The 18,524-nt window shown below is 49.6% G+C and overlaps 1 protein-coding gene across 2 annotated transcripts in view; it reads right to left on the bottom strand.

Moving 5' to 3' along the window:
• Nucleotides 1-18,524, bottom strand: part of LOC124005724 (nectin-2-like) — a 99,270-nt gene that overhangs the window by 40,815 nt on the left and 39,931 nt on the right. For both annotated transcript variants that reach the window (XM_046315220.1, XM_046315221.1), the window contains exons 2-5: nt 4,134-4,243; nt 1,674-1,923; nt 315-623; nt 31-148 (exon numbers count right to left, since the gene is read on the bottom strand). In XM_046315220.1, the coding sequence (XP_046171176.1) occupies nt 31-148; nt 315-623; nt 1,674-1,923; nt 4,134-4,243 (787 nt within the window). The remainder of the gene's footprint in view (nt 1-30; nt 149-314; nt 624-1,673; nt 1,924-4,133; nt 4,244-18,524) is intronic.

Here is an 18,524-nt window from a genome sequence, read left to right as displayed (position 1 = left end):
AAAGAGACAGGCCGACGGACACACACTCACGTTTTCCATGCGATGGTGGTAGGGACGGGGTTGGCAGTAGCCTGACAGGTCAGAGCCACGTTTGTCCGACCCACATACCAGTTATTATCATAGCCCAGGATGGTCACCTGTGGGGGGTCTGAGAGAGAGAGGTTAATTAGGGGGACTTCCCACACAGAGAAAATAATTGTATTTGGATGTATATGCAACATTAAAAAAGGTCTGACTATACGGTCTGCATGAGTAAGTGTGTGTGTGTGTGTGTGTGTGATGCATGTGTGCACCAGTGTGTGCAGTGGCCTTACATTCGATGGCCAGGTTCATCAGGAAGCTCTCAGGCTTGGCCTGGGTTCGATGGGACACCAAACAGCTGATGTCTTTGCCGTTGTCTGCTGCTGTGGGAACCAACATGTACTGGCTGGATACAGTCACGGTGTTGTCAGCGCCCGCCGTAGAGGCGGAGGTAGCGTTGCCATTGACAGCTGTCACCCATGCGATCTGGGCAGCAGGACGACCGTCGGCCGACTCACAGCGGGCCACGACAACTGGCTGGGCTCCCGTGGCGACAGTGGAGGCTATCACTGTTACCCCGGAAGCAGAGTTCCTGGGTTTGGCTGATGAAGGGAATAGGGAGAATAATTAATGAATACCAATATTGATAAACGACAAGACCGACGAAAACAAGACAGGTTCCCCCCTTCCCCTTCTCTCTCTCTCCCCATGGCTGCTGAATGTGAATAGAGCAATCAGGACAAGAGCCGACACCAAGCATGACAAGCAGCCGGATCAATAAACGCCCGAGGGGAGAGAGGGGAGAGCTGCGTACAGGTTAGAGCAATGGTTCTAACCCATTAACAGAAACACAATTGATCTGACAATACCACTTATAATAGCAATTAAGCTGCATAGACATCATTTTAACCTGCAGGGTAGAGGTCAGATGGGATGGGGTTAGAGGTCAGATGGGATGGGGGTAGAGGTCAGATGGGATGGGGGTAGAGGTCAGATGGGATGGGGGTAGAGGTCAGATGGGATGGGATGGGGGTAGAGGTCAGATGGGATGGGGGTAGAGGTCAGATGGGATGGGGGTAGAGGTCAGATGGGATGGGATGGGGGTAGAGGTCAGATGGGATGGGATGGGGGTAGAGGTCAGATGGGATGGGATGGGGTAGAGGTCAGATGGGATGGGATGGGGGTAGAGGTCAGATGGGATGGGGGTAGAGGTCAGATGGGATGGGATGGGGGTAGAGGTCAGATGGGATGGGATGGGGGTAGAGGTCAGATGGGATGGGGGTAGAGGTCAGATGGGATGGGATGGGGGTAGAGGTCAGATGGGATGGGGTTAGAGGTCAGATGGGATGGGGTTAGAGGTCAGATGGGATGGGGGTAGAGGTCGGGTGGGATGGGATGGGGTAGAGGTCGGGTGGGATGGGGGGGTAGAGGTCAGATGGGATGGGATGGGGTAGAGGTCAGATGGGATGGGGTAGAGGTCTGATGGGATGGGGTTAGAGGTCAGATGGGATGGGGGTAGAGGTCAGATGGGATGGGGGTAGAGGTCAGATGGGATGGGGGTAGAGGGAGGCAAAAGAGTACTCACAGATACATAATAGAACATGGACACACACACACATCCTAAAGACACACACACACACATACAGTCCTACCTAGCATGACGAGGGAGGTGACACCCTGTTCGTTGCCACTGGGGTAGGTGGCGTATTCACAGATGTATTTCCCCTCGTCAGTCATCTTGACGTCTGAGATCTGGATGGAAGGGTTGCTGAGGGAGGGGGGCTCCGTTGTGAAGCGGACCCGCCCCTTCAGGGGCGATGTGGGGTAACTTGCCCCAAAGTTAGGGTGGTACACGGCGATGTTGAGCCGCTCGCCCTCCTTCGGCTCATAGATCCAGGACACCTGCGTAGTAGAGTCAAGTTCATTCATTCAAATATTACACAACCTGTCAGATGGAGGAAAGCGGTGAATAAATAACAGCGCCTCTTTGTGAACATGTATTACTATCTAACAGAAGTATGGACTCCAGTCACAAATATGATGACTTTCCACTTTAACACCAATGAATCGCGACGTGACCTTGAGCCTTATGACTCGACCTGACTTGATACCCTCCCAAAGCCCAAATATTAAAAATGATGCTGTTTAAAAAAAGTGTGCAGCGCATCAACTCTTCATTTAATGGATTACAGTTAGAATCGGACAGCAGCCAATCAAATTGTGCCAGGTGAGAAAAGGTTGTGTGAGGCAGTGCAGAGGAACGTCGGAGGGTGAATTCAGATGGAGCCCTTGGAAAGATGATACCCAAAATTATTATTTTGGGATATAAAGACAACGCTGTATCAACAAAAAACAGATTGCAACTTGTACAACATCTGGGAAGAAAATGACAGACGGAGGAGCAACAACTTCCAACTCTGTTCGTCATTTGAAGCTGCACAAAGAGCGGTAAGTCGTGGCTGATATAGCCGACAGCTATATATTTTATTACCTTACTAGTGTAGCATGTAGGCTAACGTAATGTTAAATCAATGAGCCTCCACACAGTCAGTCAGAGCGGGAACGTGATCATTGCACCCAAGATTGAGGTACAACTGGCTAGGCAGTTAGTAGCCTAAATCCTGCCTGATGTTACTGTTGTTCCTAAAACCATTGACATACGTTAGCCTACTGTAGCCACACAGAGAGAGTGTGTGTGGGTGTTAAGGTCGGGTGATTGTGTACAAGCCTACATCGCCCGATTGTGCCATAGCGATCATCGATAGTTGATCACCATCGGGGGGGGGGGGGGGGGTTCTCATGGCTACCCATGTAATTCCATGGAAATACAGCATTTATTTGAAAGTAATAAATATATAGATTTTTTTTAAAGCATTCATGATTTGCGTAAATGTAGTATACTAACTATTACTCTTGTTAAACATATGAAATGGTATTACATTTGGTGAAGAGCACATTATGACTTGTTTGGGACTCGAAACTCATATTTTAGGACTTGATACTTGACGGTCTTGACTCAGACTTGCCTGTCTTGACTTGGGACTTGAGTGCTAAGACTTGAGACTTACTTGTGACTTGTAAAACAATGACTTGGTCCCACCTCTGCCATCTACACTATGGTAGAGAAAAGACAATCAATGTACAGTGCACATAAACTTGGATGATCAGGGACAAAGTGTCTTAATAATCATTTGATCTTGTTATTGCTTCCGCTCAGTGTTTGAGATCAATTGACACTCTTTACCATGGCACTTTGAGATTTATTTTAAACTGCACAACCCTTACGCACCACTGCACTTTGTATACCAGGGTTGGCTGGCCTTCTCTAGTCACTCGTAGGCTCAGTCACTGGTATACTGGTCCTTCTGTAGCTCAGTTGGTAGAGCATGGCGCTTGTAACGCCAGGGTAGTGGGTTCAATTCCCGGGACCACCCATACGTAGAATGTATGCACACATGACTGTAAGTCGCTTTGGATAAAAGCGTCTGCTAAATGGCATATATTATTATTATTATTTACAAAGCCATTTTGGGTTTACTACCTTTTTATTTGGGCATTTTTATTGTTCAGAAATGTGATGGGTACTCTCTTCGTTCACTGGACGTTATCCTGCTAACTGTTCCAAATGTCCCAACTGAATTTGGTAAAAGGGCTTTTATGTACTCTGAGCCATCGTCTTGGAACTCCTTACAAAATACTTTTAAAACTGGAAGAACTTGTCTCGATTGGTGTTTTTAAAATCACTGATGAAGGATTTTGAGACTGATTCCCTGACCTGTCAATGTTTTTAATTAGCTGTTTTTGAGTTTGTTATACTCTTGTGAATTCTACGGTTTTTACTAGATTACTTGTAGTTTTTCATGTTGTTTGTCTGTAATTGTTTGTAATGACTTGGTGCTGCCGTTCTTGGCCAGGACGCTCTTGAAAAAGAGATTTTAAATCTCAATGAGCCCTTCCTAGTTAAATAAAGGTTTTTAAAAAATGGTCATGGACGTAAATTGTACGAGTCCAGACATTAGTTCCTCTATGTGTATCTGATTATTTAGGACTTTCTTCTCATGTTGTAAAAACATATCCATTTGTCTACATATGAGTTCCTGTCTGACACTGACCTGTGTGAGCTGTATCCCTCCAGCGTCTGTGAAGGCACACCTCAGGTTGACCGCCTGGCTGGGGTAGGACATCACTTCCGGTTCCACCTTCACCCGCTGAGACACCGCCCCTGGGAGGAAGAGGAGAGGACATTAGTCCACCTTTAACCACGGCTTCCTGTTTTCCCCTCCATGTTCTACGTCAGAGGCCATGAAGGAAAGGGGAGTAGGAAGCTTGTTGAGACTATTGGGACCAGGCCCCAGCCCCAGTCTGCCTGATGAGGAGAGGAAGCTTGTTGAGACTATTGGGACCAGGCCCCAGCCCCAGTCTGCATGTTGAGGAGAGGAAGCTTGTTGAGACTATTGGGACCAGGCCCCAGTCTGCCTGATGAAGAGAGGAAGCTTGTTGGGACTATTGGGACCAGGCCCCAGCCCCAGTCTGCCTGATGAGGAGAGGAAGCTTGTTGGGACTATTGGGACCAGGCCCCAGCCCCAGTCTGCCTGATGAGGAGAGGAAGCTTGTTGGGACTATTGGGACCAGGCCCAGCCCCAGTCTGCCTGATGAGGAGAGGAAGCTTGTTGGGACTATTGGGACCAGGCCCCAGCCCCAGTCTGCCTGATGAGGAGAGGAAGCTTTTGGGGACTATTGGGACCATGCCCTAGTCTATCCAATGTCAGATTGTAGTTCTGTGGAATGGTCTGGTATACCATTAAGACTACCTACAGTAAGCAAGTAGGTCAACGCTCCAGGAGTCTGCTAGAGGGGTGTATGTGCGCCGCCCCCATTCTAGCGATGAGTGGAGGAAACAGGACATGTAGTGAAGAGGAAAAAGCCCAGTCCGCTCCACACTGGTCATAAATCATTTGGATGGCTTATGCTTTTCTAGAACCAGCCATTTACTCTGGGCGCATACACACACAAACAAACACACAGTACAGGGATTGGTGTGTGTTTGTGTACATGTTTTCCTACATTATCAGGACCACAGCGTCCTGACAAGTCACCAGCAGGTGTCTTTCGTGCATGTCTGCGTGAGAATGTAATTAACTGTATGAATGAGTGTGCATCAGTGTGTCTGTCTGGTCTACCTGTAAAAACAAATGATCTGTTGCAACACACCTGTCAATGTTTACCAACATTTCAATCTCTCTCTCTGTGTGTGTGTTCCCATATTGTGTAGCCACATGCTTCTTAATATGATGCACACGCCGAAGTGATTGATACAGAAATTAATTTTAGCATCATAACTGGTTCTACTGGTTTGTCCATCCGGTCTGAGTGGAGAAACAGAAACTAGAGAAGAAGGTGGGGTGGAAAACACACCATCCCTATAGAGACACGAGTCAAAGGCCCGGACTGACGGTCTTCTCTGGTGGTGGTTATGAGCAATCCACACAGCCTACCTCTGCTACCATGGTCTTTCTCTCTTTCTCCCCTTACCCATCTGTCTATCGCCTCCTTTGAATTCCATGCTGTCACAGTTACCAGCCCTTTCAAGCTTAACATCCTTATCATTTATCGCCCTCCAGGTTGCCTCGGAGAGTTCATCAATGAGCTTGATGCCTTGATAAGCTCCTTTCCTGAAGACGGCTCACCTCTCACAGTTCTGGGCGACTTTAACCTCCCCACGTCTACCTTTGACTCATTCCTCTCTGCCTCCTTCTTTCCACTCCTCTCCTCTTTTGACCTCACCCTCTCACCTTCCCCCCCTACTCACAAGGCAGGCAATACGCTCGACCTCATCTTTACTAGATGCTGTTCTTCCACTAACCTCATTGCAACTCCCCTCCAAGTCTCCGACCACTACCTTGTATCCTTTTCCCTCTCGCTCTCATCCAACACCTCCCACACTGCCCCTACTCGGATGGTATCGCGCCGTCCCAACCTTCGCTCTCTCTCCCCCGCTACTCTCTCCTCTTCCATCCTATCATCTCTTCCCTCTGCTCAAACCTTCTCCAACCTATCTCCTAATTCTGCCTCCTCAACCCTACTCTCCTCCCTCTCTGCATCCTTTGACTCTCTATGTCCCCTATCCTCCAGGCCGGCTCGGTCCTCCCCTCCCGCTCCGTGGCTCGATGACTCATTGCGAGCTCACAGAACAGGGCTCCGGGCAGCCGAGCGGAAATGGAGGAAAACTCGCCTCCCTGCGGACCTGGCATCCTTTCACTCCCTCCTCTCTACATTTTCCTCCTCTGTCTCTGCTGCTAAAGCCACTTTCTACCACTCTAAATTCCAAGCATCTGCCTCTAACCCTAGGAAGCTCTTTGCCACCTTCTCCTCCCTCCTGAACCCCCCCCCCTCCTCCCTCTCTGCAGATGACTTCGTCAACCATTTTGAAAAGAAGGTCGACGACATCCGATCCTCGTTTGCTAAGTCACACTGCCCTACCCTGTGCTCTGACCTCTTTCTCCCCTCTCTCTCCAGATGAAATCTCGCGTCTTGTGACGGCCGGCCGCCCAACAACCTGCCCGCATGACCCTATCCCCTCCTCTCTTCTCCAGACCATTTCCGGAGACCTTCTCCCTTATCTCACCTCGCTCATCAACTCATCCCTGACCGCTGGCTACGTCCCTTCCGTCTTCAAGAGAGCGAGAGTTGCACCCCTTCTGAAAAAACCTACTCGATCCCTCCGATGTCAACAATTACAGACCAGTATCCCTTCTTTCTTTTCTCTCCAAAACTCTTGAACGTGCCGTCCTTGGCCAGCTCTCCCGCTATCTCTCTCTGAATGACCTTCTTGATCCAAATCAGTCAGGTTTCAAGACTAGTCATTCAACTGAGACTGCTCTCCTCTGTATCACGGAGGCGCTCCGCACTGCTAAAGCTAACTCTCTCTCCTCTGCTCTCATCCTTCTAGATCTATCGGCTGCCTTCGATACTGTGAACCATCAGATCCTCCTCTCCACCCTCTCCGAGTTGGGCATCTCCGGCGCGGCCCACGCTTGGATTGCGTCCTACCTGACAGGTCGCTCCTACCAGGTGGCGTGGCGAGAATCTGTCTTCTCACCACGCGCTCTCACCACTGGTGTCCCCCAGGGCTCTGTTCTAGGCCCTCTCCTATTCTCGCTATACACCAAGTCACTTGGCTCTGTCATAACCTCACATGGTCTCTCCTATCATTGCTATGCAGACGACACACAATGAATCTTCTCCTTTCCCCTTCTGATGACCAGGTGGCGAATCGCATCTCTGCATGTCTGGCAGACATATCAGTGTGGATGACGGATCACCACCTCAAGCTGAACCTCGGCAAGACGGAGCTGCTCTTCCTCCCGGGGAAGGACTGCCCGTTCCATGATCTCGCCATCACGGTTGACAACTCCATTGTGTCCTCCTCCCAGAGCGCTAAGAACCTTGGCGTGATCCTGGACAACACCCTGTCGTTCTCAACCAACATCAAGGCGGTGGCCCGTTCCTGTAGGTTCATGCTCTACAACATCCGCAGAGTACGACCCTGCCTCACACAGGAAGCGGCACAGGTCCTAATCCAGGCACTTGTCATCTCCCGTCTGGATTACTGCAACTCGCTGTTGGCTGGGCTCCCTGCCTGTGCCATTAAACCCCTTCAACTCATCCAGAACGCCGCAGCCCGTCTGGTGTTCAACCTTCCCAAGTTCTCTCACGTCACCTCGCTCCTCCGTTCTCTCCACTGGCTTCCAGTTGAAGCTCGCATCCGCTACAAGACCATGGTGCTTGCCTACGGAGCTGTGAGGGGAACGGCACCTCAGTACCTCCAGGCTCTGATCAGGCTCGACAGACAGGGAAAGAGAGACAGACCTACACCCAAACAAGGGCACTGCGTTCATCCACCTCTGGCCTGCTCGCCTCCCTACCACTGAGGAAGTACAGCTCCCGCTCAGCCCAGTCAAAACTGTTCGCTGCTCTGGCCCCCAAATGGTGGAACAAACTCCCTCACGACGCCAGGACAGCAGAGTCAATCACCACCTTCCGGAGACACCTGAAACCCCACCTCTTTAAGGAATAACTAGGATAGGATAAGTAATCCCTCTCACCCCCCCCCTTTAAGATTTAGATGCACTTTTGTAAAGTGACTGTTCCACTCGATGTCATAAGGTGAATGCACCAATTTGTAAGTCGCTCTGGATAAGAGCGTCTGCTAAATGACTTAAATGTAATGTAAATGTAAATGTCTTTAAACAGGAAGAGCCACACACACAGAGACACAGAAGATAGAAAGAGACAGACAGGGAGAGAGAGACAGACAGGGAAAGAGAAAGAGAGAGAGACACAGAGAGAGACACAGAAGATAGAGCGAGACAGAAAGAGACAGACAGACAGGGAGAGAGAGACAGACAGGGAGAGACAGACAGACAGAAAGAGAGACAGACAGACAGACAGACAGACAGAAAGAGAGACAGACAGACAGAGAGACAAGACAGACAGACAGACAGACAGGGAAAGAGAGACAGACAGACAGAGACAGACAGACAGACAGACAGACAGACAGACAGACAGACAGACAGACAGACAGACAGACAGACAGACAGACAGACAGACAGACAGACAGACAGACAGACAGACAGACAGACAGACAGAGACAGACAGACAGACAGACAGACAGACAGACAGACAGACAGACAGAGACAGACAGACAGACAGACAGACAGACAGACAGACAGACAGACAGACAGACAGACAGACAGACAGACAGACAGACAGACAGACAGACAGACAGACAGACAGACAGACAGACAGAGAGACAGACAGACAGACAGGGAAAGAGAGACAGAAGACAGACAGGGAAAGAGAGACAGACAGACAGACAGACAGACAGACAGACAGACAGACAGACAGACAGACAGGGACAGACAGACAGACAGACAGACAGACAGACAGGAGACAGACAGACAGACAGACAGACAGACAGACAGACAGACAGACAGACAGACAGACAGACAGACAGACAGACAGACAGACAGGGAAAGAGAGACAGACAGACAGACAGGGAAAGAGAGACAGACAGACAGACAGACAGACAGACAGACAGGGAAAGAGAGACAGACAGACAGACAGACAAAGAGAGACAGACAGACAGACAGACAGACAGACAGACAGACAGACAGACAGACAGACAGACAGACAGACAGACAGACAGACAGACAGACAGACAGACAGACAGACAGACAGACAGACAGACAGACAGGAAAGACAGACAGACAGACAGGGAAAGAGAGACAGACAGACAGACAGACAGACAGACAGACAGACAGACAGACAGACAGACAGACAGACAGACAGACAGACAGACAGACAGACAGACAGACAGACAGACAGACAGACAGGGAAAGAGAGACAGACAGACAGACAGGACAGGGAAGAGACAGACAGACAGACAGACAGGGAAAGAGAGACAGACAGACAGACAGACAGACAGACAGACAGGGAAAGAGAGACAGACAGACAGACAGACAGACAGACAGACAGACAGACAGACAGACAGACAGACAGACAGACAGACAGACAGACAGACAGACAGACAGGGAAGAGAGACAGACAGACAGGGAAAAAGAGAGACAGACAGACAGGGAAAGAGACAGACAGACAGACAGACAGGGAAAGAGAGACAGACAGACAGACAGGGAAAGAGAGACAGACAGACAGGGAAAGAGAAAAAGAAAAGAGCAGGAGAGAGCAAAGAAAACAAGCAAGGCATTTCCTAGAATTACCCACCATCTTTCCCAGCACTGACCCAATGTCAGACTCAAACCACAAAATAACCCTTCTGCAACCACAACCTCTTTACAACTACCCACCCACCCGGAGAATCTACTGCCATGACTGAACAGAGACAGATATACTGGTATTCCCCTCATAGTATTAACAGCATTAGGTTGATGAAAGCATGGGGCCAAAGGGAGTTTCCGCCATATTCCTTCACAGATCAGGTTCATTTCTTATACTGACAAATCAATGAGGGGGAGTGAGGTGAATGAGTCAGTGCATGGAGTGAAGGGTTCAGAATCTGAGCGTGTTCTAGCTGGATCCTGGTGCCTCTCCAGACCTGTGTGTATATTGTGTCCTAGTGTAGGAGCCTACTGCTGTGTGATCTAGGTGTTTGTGAGGGATCAGGCAGCAGCCTCACTTCAACCCACCTGCAGCAGATTGACCAACTACAGATTAGCTCTGGGACCTGCTCGGCTCTGGGACCTGCTCAGCTCTAGTGAGGGGAGTAGGGAGACATGGAGGGCTATTGAAACCCAGGATTACTCGTCTTCACTGGGGAGTATGAATTGAGTCAACCTTGCACGCCACAGGTCATTACACAGACCTGTATTGATAAGCATGCACACATAGTACGCAAGCACACAATACACGCACTCTCGAGACACACACACACACACACACACTCGAGACAAACACACACACACTCGAGACACACTAATTTTTAATCCTGGGAAGGCAGGCAGGCAGAAAGCCCAGAGGGACAGGGCTGAGGAAAGCCTGCCTGCTGTCAGTCAGACAGAGCAATAAGAGGAAAACCAACCCAGTTTAACTCTCTCCAAGATGAGAGGGGGATGAGAGGAGAGGAATGTTTGAGACATTCGACCCCCCAGGGATATAAAATATAACCCACCCCCTGAAATGACTAACCCCCCGGGGGTTGTAGACTATCATTAGAATAGCATGGGTTAACTAGGATATTTATGATGCGTGTGTGTGTGTGTGTGTGTGTGTGTGTGTGTGTGTGTGTGCTGTGTCGCTAAGGTAAGGATGCCTTAAACAGATAACTAATATTAAAAACTGTCAAATACAGAGAAGAGTGAAGTGGACAAATTAAAATAGAATGAGGAGGGGAGAGGGATTTAGAGGGGAGGATGGAGATGAGAAGATTAAAGGGAGAGAGAGCTAGAGCGAGAAAGAAAGAAGATTGAAGGGTAGAGAGAACCGAGAGCGAGAGGAGTCTGTAACCAACAAGATCCTGAACATATTCTACCCCCAAGCCACAAGACTGATAAAATAGTGTTAAATATACTGAACCAAAATATAAAAATGCAACAATTTAAACGATTTTACTGAGTTACAGTTCATACAAGGAAATCAGTCAATTGAAATAAATTTGTTAGACCCTGATCTATGGATTTCACATGACTGGGCAGGAGGGCAACCATGGGTGGGCCTTAGAGGGCATAGGCCCACCCACTTGGGAACCAGGACCACCCACTGGGGAGCCAAGCCCTGCCAATCAGAATGAGTTTTCCCACAAAAGGGCTTTATTACAGACAGAAATACTCCTCAGTTTCATCAGCCATCCGGGTGGCTGGTCTGAGATTATCCTGCAGGTGAAGAAGCCGGATGTGGAAGTCCTGGGCTGGAGTGGTTACACGTGGTCTGCAATTTTGAGGCCGGTAGGACATACTGCCAAATTCTCCAAAACGACATTGGAGACAGCTTATGGTAGAGAAATTAACATTCAGTTCTCTAGCAACAGCTCCGGTGGCCATTCCTGCAGTCAGCAAACCAATTGCGCGCCCCCTCAAAACATTGGTGGCATCGTTTTGTGTGACAGAACTGCACATTTTAGAGTGGCCTTTTGTCCCCAGCACAAGGTGCACCTGTGTAATGATCATGCTGTTTAATCAGCTTTTTAATAAGGACAAATGCTCAAACAAGGATAAACAAATTATGCCACAAAATTGGAGAGAACTAAGCTTTTTGTGCGTATGGAGAAATTCTGTGACCTTTTATTTTAGCTCATGAAACGTGGGACCAAAACTTTACATGTTGTGTTTATAATTTTGTTCAATTATAGTTAACCAATAGCTACCCGGAGTTACTGCATTGACCGTTTTTGCACAAACTCTTGACTCATCACATACACTGCTGTTACCGTTTAGTCTATCCTGTTACCTAGTCACTTGTTCTATTACTACATGTCCTTTCTCCCTCTCTGCATTGTTGGGAAGGGTCTGTTAGTAAGCATTTCACTGTTAGTCTACACCGGTTGTTTACCAAGCATGTGACAAATAACATTTGATTTGAGACGGTTGAAGGGTAGAGGAAACAGACAGAGAGGGGAGACGGTTGAAGGGTAGAGGAAACAGACAGAGAGGGGAGACGGTTGAAGGGTAGAGGAAACAGACAGACAGAGAGGGGAGACGGTTGAAGGGTAGAGGAAACAGACAGACAGAGAGGGGAGACGTTTGAAGGGTAGAGGAAACAGACAAAGGGGGGAGACGGTTGAAGGGTAGAGGAAACGGACAGAGAGGGGAGACGGTTGAAGGGTAGAGGAAACGGACAGAGAGGGGAGACGGTTGAAGGGTAGAGGAAACAGACAGACAGAGAGGGGAGACGTTTGAAGGGTAGAGGAAACAGACAGAGAGGGGAGACGTTTGAAGGGTAGAGGAAACGGACAGAGAGGGGAGACGGTTGAAGGGTAGAGGAAACGGACAGAGAGGGGAGACGTTTGAAGGGTAGAGGAAACAGACAAAGGGGGGAGACGGTTGAAGGGTAGAGGAAACAGACAGAGAGGGGAGACGGTTGAAGGGTAGAGGAAACGGACAGAGAGGGGAGACGGTTGAAGGGTAGAGGAAACAGACAGACAGAGAGGGGAGACGTTTGAAGGGTAGAGGAAACAGACAGACAGAGAGGGGAGACGTTTGAAGGGTAGAGGAAACGGACAGAGAGGGGAGACGGTTGAAGGGTAGAGGAAACGGACAGAGAGGGGAGACGGTTGAAGGGTAGAGGAGACAGACAGAGAGGAGAGACGGTTGAAGGGTAGAGGAAACAGAGACAGAGAGGGGAGACGGTTGAAGGGTAGAGGAAACAGAGTCAGAGAGGGGAGACGGTTGAAGGGTAGAGGAAACAGACAGAGAGGGGAGACGGTTGAAGGGTAGAGGAAACAGACAGACAGAGAGGGGAGACGTTTGAAGGGTAGAGGAAACAGACAGACAGAGAGGGGAGACGTTTGAAGGGTAGAGGAAACAGACAAAGGGGGGAGACGGTTGAAGGGTAGAGGAAACAGACAGACAGAGAGGGGAGACGGTTGAAGGGTAGAGGAAACAGACAGACAGAGGGGAGACGGTTGAAGGGTAGAGGAAACAGACAGACAGAGGGGAGACGTTTGAAGGGTAGAGGAAACAGACAAAGGGGGGAGACGGTTGAAGGGTAGAGGAAACGGACAGACGGTTGAAGGGTAGAGGAAACGGACAGAGAGGGGAGACGGTTGAAGGGTAGAGGAAACGGACAGAGAGGGGAGACGGTTGAAGGGTAGAGGAGACAGACAGAGAGGGGAGACGGTTGAAGGGTAGAGGAGACAGACAGAGAGGGGAGACGGTTGAAGGGTAGAGGAAACAGAGACAGAGAGGGGAGACGGTTGAAGGGTAGAGGAAACAGAGACAGAGAGGGGAGACGGTTGAAGGGTAGAGGAAACAGAGACAGAGAGGGGAGACGGTTGAAGGGTAGAGGAAACAGACAGAGAGGGGAGACGGTTGAAGGGTAGAGGAAACAGACAGACAGAGAGGGGAGACGTTTGAAGGGTAGAGGAAACAGACAGACAGACGGTTGAAGGGTAGAGGAAACAGACAGACGTTTGAAGGGTAGAGGAAACAGACAGAGGGGGAGACGGTTGAAGGGTAGAGGAAACAGACAGACAGAGAGGGGAGACGGTTGAAGGGTAGAGGAAACAGACAGACAGAGAGGGGAGACGGTTGAAGGGTAGAGGAAACAGACAGACAGAGAGGGGAGACGGTTGAAGGGTAGAGGAAACAGACAGAGGGGGGAGACGGTTGAAGGGTAGAGGAAACAGACAGAGAGGGGAGACGGTTGAAGGGTAGAGGAAACAGACAGACAGAGAGGGGAGACGGTTGAAGGGTAGAGGAAACAGACAGACAGAGAGGGGAGACGGTTGAAGGGTAGAGGAAACAGACAGACAGAGAGGGGAGACGTTTGAAGGGTAGAGGAAACAGACAGACAGAGAGGGGAGACGTTTGAAGGGTAGAGGAAACAGACAGAGAGGGGAGACGGTTGAAGGGTAGAGGAAACGGACAGAGAGGGGAGACGGTTGAAGGGTAGAGGAAACGGACAGAGAGGGGAGACGGTTGAAGGGTAGAGGAAACAGACAGAGAGGGGAGACGGTTGAAGGGTAGAGGAAACGGACAGAGAGGGGAGACGGTTGAAGGGTAGAGGAAACGGACAGAGAGGGGAGACGGTTGAAGGGTAGAGGAAACGGACAGAGAGGGGAGACGGTTGAAGGGTAGAGGAAACAGACAGACAGAGACGGTTGAAGGGTAGAGGAAACAGACAGAGTTTGAAGGGTAGAGGAAAAGACAGACAGAGAGGGGAAGGTTGAAGGGTAGAGGAAACGGACAGAGAGGGGAGACGGTTGAAGGGTAGAGGAAACAGACAGAGAGGGGAGACGGTTGAAGGGTGGAGGAAACGGACAGAGAGGGGAGACGGTTGAAGGGTAGAGGAAACGGACAGAGGGGAGACGGTTGAAGGGTAGAGGAAACGGACAGAGGGGAGACGGTTGAAGGGTAGAGGAAACGGACAGAGGGGAGACGGTTGAAGGGTAGAGGAAACGGACAGAGGGGAGACTGTTGAAGGGTAGAGGAAACAGACAGACAGAGAGGGGAGACGGTTGAAGGGTAGAGGAAACAGACAGAGGGGAGACGGTTGAAGGGTAGAGGAAACAGACAGAGGGAGGGGGGATTGAAGGGTAGAATGGAGAGGGAGGAGACAAAGAGAGAAGGTTTCAGGGGAGGAGAGAGAGAGAACAGAAGCTGTGTGTCAGTCAGTGCTGCTCTAGTTTACTGTGCTCAGTTTAATGCCTAAAGGATGGATGACACACAACACGCCAACCAACACACACACCAACCAACACGTACACAGATTTGGCATCTAAAAGTAGCACATCAATGTTCAAGTCAGCATCCTAAGTACTGTCACCAATCATTATGTCTCTCCCTCACACACACCCTGACAGCAGTAACATTTACATTTAAGTCATTTAGCAGACGCTCTTATCCAGAGCGACCCCTGCCATATTAACCCCGTCCTCTCTGAGCTCTGCATGACATCTACATATTTCCCACCATGCCGTTGATGAAGGGAACATGGATGGGAAAGAGGAGGTGTGCCGGGAGGATGGAAGGATGAGACAGCTAGGATATGTCAGAGTGATGCAGGATAAGTGGACAGCGAGAGATGAAGGAGAGAGGGAGACGAAGGAGAGACGAAGGAGAGGGAGAGACGAAGAGACGAAGGAAAGACGAAGGAGAGAGGGAGAGACGAAGGAGAGAGGGAGAGACGAAGGAGAGAGGAAGGAGAGACGAAGGAGAGAGGAAGGAGAGACGAGGGAGAGACGAAGGAGAGAGGGAGAGACGAAGGAGAGAGGGAGAGACGAAGGAGAGACGAAGGAGAGACGAAGGAGAGACGAAGGAGAGACGAAGGAGAGACGAAGGAGAGAGGGAGAGACGAAGGAAAGAGGGAGAGACGAAGGAGAGAGGGAGAGACTAAGGAGAGAGGGAGAGACTAAGGAGAGAGGGAGAGACGAAGGAGAGAGGGAGAGACGAAGGAGAGACGAAGGAGAGAGGGAGAGACAGCAGGGTGAGTGACCGGTGAAGGAAGGGACATGAGGGAGAAATGGAGAGAATAGGATACAAGCAATTTAGGGGGAGTGAAAGAGTGAGAAGCAGAGACAGACCTCGAGAGAAGGGGAAGCAATAAACACATTTGATGAGCAACATCTGAGGGGCACAGAGAGAAAGAGGAGAGCAGGAGACAGACAGTGAAAGTGAGATAAATAAAGTAGGATAGATGTTTAGACAGAGGAAAAGAGGAAAGAGGACAAGGGAGAGAGGGAGGTGTGGAGCAGTATAGGAGAGCAAAGGTAGAACACACACACACACACACACACACACACACACACACACACACACACACACACACACACACACACACACACACACACACACACACACACACACACACACACACACACACACACACACACACACACACACACACACACGACCTTGAGAGAGAATGAGGCCTGTCTCAGAATAGAGGGCAGAGGAACAGTGGGAGTATGACCCCCCCACCCCCCCATTTGAACAGCCGTGGCTTTAAGGGGAACATACGCCTATTACCCCTTTCTTTCTGCCCGTCTGTCTACTCAGCTCCCCGTCGGTCTGCCCGTCTGCCTACTCAGCTCCCCGTCGGTCTGCCCGTCTGCCTACTCAGCTCCCCGTCGGTCTGCCCGTCTGCCTACTCAGCTCCCCGTCGGTCTGCCCGTCTGCCTACTCAGCTCCCCGTCGGTCTGCCCGTCTGCCTACTCAGCTCCCCGTCGGTCTGCCCGTCTGCCTACTCAGCTCCCCGTCGGTCTGCCCGTCTGCCTACTCAGCTCCCCGTCGGTCTGCCCGTCTGCCTACTCGGCTCCCTGTCGGTCTGCCTGCTGCTTACCTGAATCAGTGTGTGACTGAGTGAGGGAGTGAGGATGATGCCGAATGGTTCTCTTGTCCTCTGTCTGATGGTCACTGTGATGCAGCACAGATGCAACACAGTCCATCTTCAGCACCAAAGAGGCCGGTTATTTACAGAGTAACACCACATCCCCAGTATTCACTAGACCATTTACTGTCCAAAACAAGCATTCAGCCTACTGTCTAATACCATGCAGGCTTAACCCTCAAACAGTATTTCCTGCCGTGTGTGATCTAGTCTCAAGTCCTGTTCAGTAGGGAGGAAACTGAAAACATTTGGAAATTGAGTGAAGCAGGGAGGTTCAGCCTGCATGTGTCCAATAAGAACAAAGACTTGTGTTTTCCACTGCTAAACATTGTGCTGTGATGTATCCTACTGAGAATGGCCTTGTACATTAGCCCCTGTGCTACCCTGTTCTCTGTGGTGGTCCATTTGTTCAATCATCCTGGACCTAGATTTATTTGATTACCTACATTAGCTGCTGCACTCCCTCTGGTATTCAACCAAACACATGTAGCCTTCTAGCTCCTCAGTGTGATCCTGTGGCTGGCCAGTGGTTTGTCTGGGGTTGAAGCCAAATAACCTGCATCTCCGCAAGTACTCTGATTGCCATTGTGTCACTGACATCCGTCCCAGATGGCACCCTAGTCCCGATATAGTGTGCATTTAGAGCCCTGCGGGCCATGATCAAACATAGTACCCTATTCCCAGTGTAGTACACTATTTGGGACAAAGCCTGTGACTGGGCTAATAAAGTAGTCTAATAAGTAGTTGCTGCTGTAGGCTGTGTGGTGGCGAGGGAGGACATACATTAGCCTTTTTCTGGTCTAGGAGAATAACAGCCTTGATACAGGCTACAGTGGTAGAATCTACAGTAACTGTGTATAATGGTGGGCATTTGCCCTCTAAACTACACACTCTTCTCTCAAAGTAACAGCAGAATTGGGCTGCTGTGTAGTCTGTACAGTATCTCTACTTGAAGTGAAGCCTCATCTTGGGGTGTAAAAAACATACTTTGCTCTTTAGACAAGCATAACAACCTGTACTGTAGACAATAAGTAATAACTAGTTGACCGTTTACTCGGCAAGTTAAACATCCACCTGAAATATCCCCTTATTCAATTACATTGTTAGACTCGTTCAGTGACATTGATATTTCAAAAAGAGGAAACATGTCCACACACAGTATGCAGGGAGCAGAGTGTTGCGTAGTAAGGCTTACATGTTGACCAGACAAGACTCGTCACGTGTGCAAACGTAGCAAAAATGTACATACATGTTATTCAGTCATTGTAGCCAGGTGCTAAAATAGAACTTGGTTCCATTTGTGACGCTTGACACGCTGCAAGTCGTCTCTCCCACCTCCTCATTGGTTTTTAGGAGCATATACCCACGTGGGTGATTGAAAGATGAACTGAGGTCCACACTCCAGTCCAGTTGGTGGTGGTAGTGCACCTTAGTGTTGGTTGCCATAAAGTCCAAAGAAGAAGCCTGAAGGAGGAGAGATTACTAGAAACACACGGGGAGAAGTGTCTGGGGAGAAGTTTGGGCGGGGAGAAGTTTTATCTGTGGATTCATGGTTTATATCCCAGGACAAATTAGCTAGCAAAATTAGCATCCATGTTTAATGCTTTTCGACCTGTCCACAAATTAATACACTTGGTCCAGAGTTTGTTGGATATTTCAACCTGCATGTCCTGATCGCATCTGGTTTGGGTGGACAGAATCAACATGTACACGTGCGGTCTGGTCAGCAAGTTAGCTAGGACAGCAGCAGGCAGAGCAGACGTTTGACAAGCTTACAGGAGAGGAAGTGAAACATGGCCCATCCTCTCATTGACCTTCTCTCAGCCCACTACATCACTAGATAATCAATACACAGGAAGGATACATTTAGATACACTACAACTATAGGCTATGCCTCAAATGACACCCTACTCCACATGTAGCGCACTATGGAGTTAGTGCAC

This window comes from Oncorhynchus gorbuscha, linkage group LG19 (genome assembly GCF_021184085.1).
Source record: "Oncorhynchus gorbuscha isolate QuinsamMale2020 ecotype Even-year linkage group LG19, OgorEven_v1.0, whole genome shotgun sequence".
NCBI classification, from domain to species: Eukaryota; Metazoa; Chordata; class Actinopteri; order Salmoniformes; family Salmonidae; genus Oncorhynchus; species Oncorhynchus gorbuscha.
Note: the sequence above shows the minus strand (reverse complement) of the source record. Positions and strands in the feature narration are given on the sequence as shown.